General features: G+C 42.5%; 1 protein-coding gene across 2 annotated transcripts; it reads left to right on the forward strand.

Moving 5' to 3' along the window:
• The first annotated feature begins 573 nt into the window (after positions 1-573).
• Positions 574-9,683, forward strand: slc35a2 (solute carrier family 35 member 2). Of its 2 annotated transcripts, XM_077606558.1 has the most exons (7): positions 574-876; positions 3,363-3,519; positions 4,561-4,743; positions 5,026-5,171; positions 5,298-5,420; positions 6,311-6,870; positions 9,467-9,683. In XM_077606558.1, the coding sequence occupies exons 2-7, from the start codon at positions 3,501-3,503 to the stop codon at positions 9,492-9,494; spliced, it is 1,059 nt and encodes a 352-aa protein (XP_077462684.1). In that variant the 5' UTR covers positions 574-876; positions 3,363-3,500; the 3' UTR covers positions 9,495-9,683. The 2 variants fall into 2 exon arrangements, with proteins under 2 accessions (XP_077462684.1, XP_077462676.1); XM_077606550.1 differs by lacking the exon at positions 3,363-3,519.
• The last annotated feature ends 561 nt before the right edge of the window (positions 9,684-10,244 follow it).

Consider the following 10,244-nt stretch of genomic DNA (forward strand, 5'->3'; position numbering starts at 1 on the left):
GGTCGGCCTCAGGTCTGAGCTCCAAGGTTTGACCCTAGGTTTCGGATCTTCCTGTGTGGAGTTTGCATGTTTTTGTGTGGGTTTTCTCCGGGTGCTCCGGTTTCCACACACACGTCCCAAAAACATGCGTGGTAGGCTGGTTAAACACTCAAATTTGCCCCTAGATATGAGTGTGCGTGAACGGTTGTCTCCTTTTGCTCAGCGATTGGCTGGCCGCCAATTCAGGGTGTCCCCCACCTGGTGCCCGTAGTTGGCTGGGATAGGCTCCAGCACCCCTGGCCACCCTTGCGAGGATACGCGGTACGGCAAATGAATAAATATATATCAATAAAATCTGGCATCAAGGAAATAATATTGAGGCCTCCACCTACATGACCCAAAATGCAATGCCCTCATATGAAGACACCAGGCTCAAATTATTTTTTTAATACACCAAAAACAGTCACTTGCCACATTTACATTTATAATCCAACGATCGGTTGAAAGGATTAAAAATGAGAACTTTCAATAAACGATCTCACCATTTTCTGGCTTTTTGAGAGTTCATTCGCCTTTATTTTGAAATCCCTCTGACGCTTCCGATCTGACACGGCACGTATTCCATTGGAGCGTGACTGAGCATGGACACAGTGGCAATTTGGCAGCTCCCCGAACGTCACCTCCCCGACGTCGCCACAGGCCTCCGCCCAGGTTGAGACGCCGTCGTTTCGAGCCGACGCTCGCTCCGTCACCCCTTCCCCGAGCGGTCGACCCCCCTCTTGTTTGACGCTGCGAGCCGTCGCGAGCCGAGCGTTAGCTGGCCGGGCGTTAGCATGGCCGATGGGAAAACCAACCTGGTGGCAGCGGACGGGACGACGAGCCGGGGACACATTGAAAGTAAGACCACATCTGTATACCTCAACTCTGGGCAACTTGATTCGTTTGCTTTGTGCGAAAACAAAGTGTTATTGTCGATACAGAAGACTTGTTAGTCGTAGGCTCCTCATCAGTAAGTTTCCTTCTACTTTGTGTACTGTTAACACAAACGAGTGACTGTAGTTTGCGATAACAGTTGTTAGTGACTTAATACCAATAATAACATTTCTACAAGTAGTAATACTCGATGGGAAATCTCATCTACTGCTGCCCCCAACCTCTGGGTTCTAAGTACAGTCATACGTTGATATACGAGCTTCATGCGTTTCGCGACTGAGCTCGTATGTCTGTTTAATCGTATCTCAAATCAATGTTTCCCATAGAAATGAACTAAATACAAGTAAATTCGTTACCACCCTCTGAAAATATCACCAAAATAACAGGATATTACAATGGAAAAATATTAATGGTTTTAATTCACAAATAACTAGTGGTTATGATGTTTAATAATAAAATGAGACATTATTCAATACAACGGGGAGTTCGCAAATGGGAAAGCGAGAAAGAGAGTCTTGACGGATGCGCTAGTAACGTAACATAAACTTTGAATTTCACTTAAATGAACTTAGAGTCCTATACACTCGTGGCCTGGCCACCTGGCTGTCTCGAATGCTCGTATCTCAAAATTTGTCCTGTGTCTCAAGGTAAATATTTGCTCAGAATTTTACCCGTATCTCAAATTCCTCGTATGTCAAGGTATTACTGTATACACGGCGTTTGTGCTTATTCTTTTAACTTCTTTTTGGCGTAGTGGCTGCTGACGTGGTTATTCGACGCTCGTTTGGTCCAAGTGGATACAAGAAACTTCTGTCTTTACGAGTGTAAACACAACCTGAGTCAATATTATTCTAAGGTGCCTGCGAGTCTTCCCTGCTTCCACCCAGCAAGTTGATTTATTCATTGGTCCAGCTTAAAGGGACGGACAGTTTCTCTGAGTAACTAACTATTCAAATGACCACTTAGTCTGACCTCTGGTCTTGGAGAAAATCCTTATTAAAATGGGGACAGTTCTGAGATCCAGATTTCAATTCATGGCTAAGGCCTTTGTGGGAGTTGGCATGTTCGTCCTGTGCCTTTGTGGGGTTTCTCTGTGTACTCCATTTTCCTCCCATATCCCAAAAATATGGATGGTAGCTCCGAAACTATCCCCCAGTGTGTGTGCAAATGTTTTGTTTGTCTCATTGAGCCTTGTGATTGCCAGACAACCAGTTCAGAGTGTACCCCGCCTCCTGCCCATAGTACTTAGCTGGGCCCCCCATGATCCAAGTGAGGATAAGTGCTACAGAAGATGAATGACATTTGTGTTTTTTAGGTAAAAAAATGAAACCGTTCACAAGCAGTCATTTTGTAACGTCGAATACACCCATGCACACTTGGTAGACCATGGGTATTACAGGATCACAAGAAAGGTGGGATATTTGGCATAAATTAATTTGATTGGCTGAAATATTACCAAAGTACAGTACATACCAAAGGTTTAGACACAACTTCTTATTCATGCATTTTTTTCCTGACATTTCTGCATAGTCGCTGTCTGCAGAAGGTCCCCACCTTGTGGGCTTCCTCTGTGTGGCTCCAGTTTTTTTACCTTGGTCTACAATGTCTTCTGTGTCTGTGCTTGCTACTGTCTTGCTACTGCAACCAAGGGAATTTCCCGAATACGGGATGAAATAAATTTCTAATCTAATTAATATACATGGTAGATTGTCACTGAAAATATCAAAAGTTAGCAAAATACTCAACTGACAACATGCTTCATGCTCTCCTTTGTTGTGGTTATGTTTTTAGGTTAAGTTAGAACTTTATTTCAACCCTTATTCGGGAAATGTCTTGGTTGCAGTAGCAAGACAGACACAAGACACACAAGACATTGTAGACCTAGGTAAAAAACTAAATACCAAAATGCAATAAAAAAAGACTGAAAAGCAGCAAAAAACACAAAATGAGCAATCACGGATGGAGCTACCGGCTGCCACTTGGCACACTAGATGATTTTTAAGAGGGAGTTACCTAAGATTGTTTTAATTTCTCACATGTCTCCTCATGGTTATTTAGTTGAATTTCCTGCTTTAGCAATGGGTTGAATGCATTGAAGGTGTGTGCCCTAACTTGTGCCCTTTACTGTAGGTACACAAACTGTTTGGGGGACCTGTGTGTTTCATTTTTTGCAATTACCAAAATTATATTTAAAAATACAAACGGCATACCCCCAAAATTAGGGTACTATATGTAATGCTGAATGCAATGTGGAAGTGCTGAGTTTTCATTCATTTCAATTTCATTCAAAATAGAAAAGACTCGGAAGCAAAGTTGAAAAGCTATCTCGTTTTAAGGGGAAAAGATGTTAATATTAAATTACATTTGTGTTGACAAATCTAAAAATACAAAGTTGGTATGAGGCCAATTCCACCCCAGTCTGAGCCGTCTGCTCTTTTTTTATCCTTCAGCAACCATCTTGGGACCGAGGAGACAAGTTTGTCAAGTTTAGAACTTGGGAGGGACCGCATTCTTTTCTTCTCTGATACATGACTTTAACTGTTCAACTATATTGCGGCCCAGCAAATGTGTTTACCCAAGAATAGAAAATGGCTCGCTATTGGCAAAGTAAGTATCTCCGTCGCCATTTCTGAGGAAAACTGCTCGCCCCGCCCTCTGACAACATCAGCTGTCCACCCGCGCTCTTCACGGCAGTACGTGATGATCAGGCATGTTCTGGTCTTGTAGTGTGACCGACCGTCTGTTTCCAGACACACTGGGAAGGGTTGGTCATATACGACTTACATTTACGTTTATTCCGGGTCCTAATCTAATATAAGACTTAGATTTAAAAAAAGGAGAAAAAATCAAGTGGGTTGTTCAAATGATGTATTTTATCTGAGAAAAATCCAACTTTAATTATTAATTCTGATCACGCAGATATATGTCAATTAGCAGTTGATGTTAAATTTCAGATTAATTTCGTCATTCTTCTCAACTGAATCAATATAATACAAATGTTATGAGTGAGATCGAGTTCTACATTGATTACGGGAGTTCTTTGGCAGTTATGCACATAGAAAGGACTTTGCTCTAACTGCCAGTTTGTGTCAATTTAAAATATGCAGAGCTAAAGAAACGCTGACATGAGTTGAAGTTCTTGTGTTAGCTTCTTCAAATATTTGCCTGAGGGGGAGTGTGAGATTTTCACTGAAATTTCAAAATGAGTTCTGAAGTAGTCAAAAATGGCTCACATCAAGACAAAGATGGGCTCATCTGCCAGAACGTAAAATACATCTCAAAACTAGAAAAACAGCAGCTGCAAAACAAGTCAAAGAGAAAAGGACCAAGCAGGGATGAAAATTTTGCAGAGAAGGTAATCCGGTAGCTCCTTTGTCCGTAATTGAAGTGGATGGAGGAATAAAATCGTCTTCGTGGATGTATGGCTTATTTCAACTTTTAATGTGTGTCTGTTCTATTTTGAATACAATATCAAAATTTGGCACTTGGACATAATTGCATTAATTTTCATTTGCAAGTGCAACTTTTTCTGAACCTAATTTGCATATCATTTCATTGATGAGTATCAATTTGAAGCCATTTTAAATACTGATCCGAACCTGTTATGTTGCCCCTAACAAAATGTGTCTGTGTGTGTGTTTGTGGCAGTGAACTTCAAGCTAAAGTACATAAGTCTGGCTGTACTGGTGGTCCAGAATGCATCGCTCATCCTCAGCATTCAATACGTTCGCATGTTGCCGGGCGAGAAGTTCCTGGCCACATCGGCCGTGGTCATGGCGGAGATCCTCAAGGTGCTGACGTGTGTTCTTATTATCCTGCTGCAGAAAAGATGTAAGTCTGCTGGATTTCAAACTTTACGTGGGAAATATCATTACAATTGTCATTATTAGCATTATGTTTGTAAAATGTCTACAAAAATCATAGGCTTCTGAAAGGCATTGCATGGTTTGACATTTAAATAGTATATTCGGCAAAGCATTTCGGAGAGCTTTTCCTTCAGGCAGCAAAATGGTGCAGCTAACTTAACTGGTTAGGTTGAAATTACTGGTAACTGTCCCCTCAACTGGTTCCTCCCAAGCAATTAAAATTGATTATCTTGTATTTTGTGTACAGTCAACGTGAAGGAAACCATATCGTGTCTGGTGGACGCCATCTTGCAGAAGGACGTGCTGAAGCTGTCCGTTCCCTCTCTCATATACACGCTGCAGAACAACTTGCAGTACATCGCCATTTCCAATCTCCCCGCTGCCACGTTCCAGGTGCATTACAAATAGATTGTGAACATAGTGAACCTTCACAAAGGGGTTATGGGATGCTCTCTTATCGGTGCAGTTTAACTATCCATGTATCGGAATCACCTTAACTCTCACTATGGCGGTCCTCAGGTGACGTACCAACTGAAGATCCTGACCACGGCGATCTTCAGTGTGCTGATGCTGAAGAAGACTCTGTCCAAAGTGCAGTGGCTTTCACTACTGCTGCTCTTCGTCGGCGTTGCCATCGTACAGGTAGGCCAGCCGACCTACCGTACATAGTCTTAAAGTCCCACTGAATTGGATAGCTCAAACTTCACTTTGCCACTAGTTGTTGTTGTTTTTTCCAATATATTGTATCGTTCTGTGGGGAAAATTGTTCATATATATTGTGTATGAAATTGGAACAACACAAACTATGGAGAAAAAAAGCCTCTATTTTCTTTTCTGTCTGACCAAGCATTGAACTGAACACAGAAGGAAATGGAGTAGCTAGTAAGAAGTCTATTCTGTTGTTTTAATACGAAAGTTTCCCTCAAGACTTCTTCAAATAAGTGACAAATGGTGTTGCCAATGAAAGACTGTTAACAAAGATATAAGAGAAAGATATAAAAAAAAATTATATCATAATCCTTGCCTGCAAGGATTAAAACCTTAAATGCACGAAGCTTTTATTTTTGGCAGTGGGAATACAGTAATCCCTTGAATATCGCGATCAATGTAGACCAGACATGGCTGCGATAATCGAAAAATTGTGAAGTAGGTCACCCCTATTATAACTTTTTTTTGTGCTGAGTCTAGTAGCAAGAGTGGCTTCCGCTTATGAGTTTCAGCGTGGATTTTCACATTTTTATGAACTTTAAATAATAATAATAAAATATATATTTTTTCATCATTAATAGCAGGAAAATATCGCAAAGTAGTGAATTCGCGATAAGTAAAGATGCAATAATTGAGGGATTACTGTACTCACTGATTGCTCACACCAATAACGGGAGTCAAAGTCATCAGGACACATTTTATTTTATGTCTTTATTAGGGTTTTTACTCATTGTGCGTAAGTCCCCACAATAAATGGTAGTTCAATGTATACCCATATTGTATTTTTTCCTCAAGATGTGTTGTGTATGCTTATTGGTCGGCAGGTGCAGCTGGGGGGCAGCAAGCAAGAAGTCAGAGCCAATCAGAACAACGCCGTAGGCCTGGCCGCCGTGATCATCAGCTGCATGTCATCGGGGTTCGCCGGCGTCTACTTCGAGAAGATCCTGAAGGGGAGCTCGGCCTCGGTGTGGGTGCGCAACGTCCAGCTGGGCATTTTCGGCACGGCGCTCGGCATGCTGGCGCTCTGGTGGAACGACGGCGCCACCGTGACCAGATTAGGCTTCTTCTCGGGCTACACGTCCATGGTGTGGTGCGTCATCCTCAACCAGACGTTCGGCGGCCTCTTGGTTGCCGTGGTGGTCAAGTACGCCGACAACATCTTGAAGGGCTTCGCCACCTCCTTCTCCATCATCATCTCCACCGTCATGTCCATCTACCTGTTCGCCTTCCACGTGGACCAGCTGTTTATTGCCGGCGCCGGGCTGGTCATTGGCGCCGTCTACATGTACAGCCTGCCTAAATCGACGCCCAACCTCAATTCGTCGTCGTCCTCCTCCTCCATGAGAACTGAGGAGGGCTGCAAAGTGGAGGCCTTTCAGACCAAGTCAGTAGTGGTCAAGTGATCCGCTTCTCATCTCTCGTTCTCTTGACGGCTGTGTTCAATATCGTCCACTCGCTCCCTTTTACCCAGTCATTTACGCTCCATTGAAAAGGTTTATCCTATCTAAAATACAACTACTTGAACTTTAATAATAGGCTGATAACAATTATATAAGTTGCATTTACACAAGCACAGTAAGTCTCCATATTTATTATTATTTATACATCTAACGCCGTCAAAGGCAACCGATAAGTGCACTCACCCTAAAGGGTTAAGAGAATAAAATGGTAATATACATTGTTTTAACCTACCTGTTTTAACAACCAGATTTCCTGCATGGCTACATTGACTAAATGTTAACTGCCTCCAATTTATATTTTGATGATCATGACATTTTACAGTTTATCCCCAAAAATCCGGGATGGAAATCTTTTTCCACGTCTTTGCAGTCTTATTTGGTGCACGTTTGTGTGACGCAAAAAAAACCCACCAACGGCCTATTTGGGGAACTTAAGTGAACGATTTTGGACACAGCCTCTCTATGCTCACATCCCGTCTGCATCTGACCCCCCCCCCACCTAACACACTAACTGGTCGCGTTCCGAAGCACACCAGGAGGCGAAGGAGGAAACGTATAAGGACAATTCTTAATTTTCAGTGATTAGCGTTGCTCTTTAATGCAACAAAATTGGCGCGACCCAGCCAGCGCGAAGGATTAAATTAGTCCTCATTCGGCTGGTCCGTGCAACTCGGCTCCTGGAAACCAGGAATGAAGAAGTCGGCGTCCGGTGTCAGAGGACTAAGAGAAGCTCGCCTGCGGACGACCGACCGGTGCCTTTTCTTTGGACGCCGATGGGTTAGAAGCTAACTCATCAACTGTTCGATGACCATGTGCCCGATGGATGATGGATAGGAAATATTTTGGGGGTTCAAACTCAAAGCATGTTTCTTGTCCATTGTTTAGCGCAGTTTAGTCGCTCTGCTTTTCTTTCAGTTCGGACAAAATGGTGGCAACCTTTTTCTCACTTCTGTTGATTACAAAGGGCTTCCAATTTTATAGACGCTTAAGCTAAGTAAACTAACAGTAGCCCAACAGTACACGCTCAGGCACTGACTGATGACCGGTCCTTCGGTTGTCAAAACAAAAGCATACATTGGCTCGTGACCAGCCCAGGTTTCACCCTGCCTTTTTCTCGGCGCCGATTCTCTCGTGCCATAAAAATAGGAAAGAGCGCCCTTCCTTCCATTTATAGCTTATCATCGGCACCGTCACGGAGGCCAAGGTGCTCCGGCAGCGGTAAATCGGACCCGGGGTTCTAACCGATGACCTTTTTAAATCACTGGATGAACTGAGTTGTGGATGCATGCGTGGACAAAATCTTTCTTTTTTAAATGTCTATTCAATCAATCCTGAAAGTTGGGTTATTTTGGGAAACGATGAAATTGGGTCTTCTGTTATTCCACAAGAGCAAGTGTTATTTCTCTTTTCTAAATGTAATATATACATTTGTATTTAATGCAGGCTTCTGATTGTTGTTTGGGGGATTGATTTCACCATGCAGTTTAATAACTGACTTTTTTGATGACTTGTTAAATATTTCAAATTGAAAAATGTATTGAAATCAGGATGTGGGGATTTCATTTTCTTGCCATATCACCCAGCACCGTGTGTTGCTCAGTTGTGGCAAGACAGACTCTGCGTCATATTTGTGACTTGTTCGCACTTACCTCGGATCGAAAGTTTGCAGGCATGTGGCAAAATGGCGGCTTTTCAACATCTCATCTCATCTTCAGAACCGCTTTTTCCTCATTAGGGTCGTCCGGGGTGCTGGAGCCTATCCCAGCTGACTCTGGGCCAGAGGCGGGGGACATTGGTGGCCAGCTAATCGCAGACACAAGGAGACGGGCACCCATGCACACTCACACCCATACCTAGGGGCAATTTTGAGTGTCCAATCAGCCTACCATGAGGCTGACGCTCCCCTCGCACCGCCGGGCTGCCGCTTTGCAACGTGTTCATTTATTTATCCTTTTTTTATCATAAGCCTTTGTTGGGAAAAAATATCCTGATTGTTTTTTCGTGTTTTAATTTTTAAGAGACATTTAAAGTAAAAATGGCGAAATATGGAAAATGACTAATTTACAAGTCTTACTCTGCCATTAGATTTGTGCTTGTAAAATCAAAACGGGAAATTCAGCAATGAATTGAACACGCTGCCACGCCACCGTTTAGTTTAACTTCATGTCAAATGCTGCTGTGGGAATTTGTACCAATGAATTTGTACTTGATTTACATTTTATAAATATACTATATCTAAGACTATAAAGCAGGCGTGTGACTTGTTACACGCTTTCCGCCTTTGTTGTTATTCCTCACCAAGCAAAGAATGTATTGTTGACTTGAGTTCTAACTTCACCTACACTTCACCAAGTCACAAAAAAGGAATTACAAGTATGTATTGGCATTTTTAATAAAGTAACAAGTAACTTCCTGCTAATTGATGTCTGTCATAATATTTTGACATGGCAATGTGAAGGAAATAATTCTTGCAGGCAGTATTCTTACCAAATTCTCTTCTTCCTTGTCTCTGACATACAGGTTCGGCAAGAAGGAGAAAGGATCTTAAGACACCCGTGTCTTCACATGACTGACACCCACTGTCTTGTCTGTCTATGGTGGTCTCTTGGACGACACGGTTTCATTTTTCTTTTTTCTTTTTTGTATGGTATTAGAATTCGTCTAGATACTGCATTTTTTTTAAATATACATCTGAAAATGTCTCCAATTCAATTAAAACAAGCTATTACAGGCTAAAGGCTGTGATTATTTCTTAGTTTTGTTTTTGTTTTTTTACTGTTTATTTGTGACCAAAAAATAAACTAGTTAATGAGCCTCACAGCTCTGGGGTCCTGGGTTCAAATCCAGTTCACGTCCATCTGTGTGGAGTTTGCATGTTCTTCCCGGGCCTGTGTGGGTTTCCTCCGGGTACTCCGGTTTCCTCCCACATTCCAAAAACATGCATGGTAGGCTGATTGGACACTCTAAATTGGCCCTAGGTATGGGTGTGAATGTGCATCGGTGTCCTTTGTCTCCTTGTGCCCTGCGATCGGTTGCCCACCGATTCAGGGTGTCCCCCGCCTCTGACCCGCAGACAGCTGGGATTGGCTCCAGCACCTCCCGCGATCTTAATGAGGATAAAGCAATTCAGAAAATGAGATTAGAAATGCATGCGGGTATTTCTTTCTTTCTAAATATATGTCTACTCCAAGGCACTCCATAATTAGGAATCAAATACTGTTTTTGTTTTTTTTAGTCCTTTAGAGTGCACACGTTTAACGTATTGGCTGCCATTGACAGTGCTAGCTGCATAATCCAT

Source organism: Stigmatopora argus, chromosome 1 (assembly GCF_051989625.1).
Source record: "Stigmatopora argus isolate UIUO_Sarg chromosome 1, RoL_Sarg_1.0, whole genome shotgun sequence".
NCBI classification, from domain to species: domain Eukaryota; kingdom Metazoa; phylum Chordata; class Actinopteri; order Syngnathiformes; family Syngnathidae; genus Stigmatopora; species Stigmatopora argus.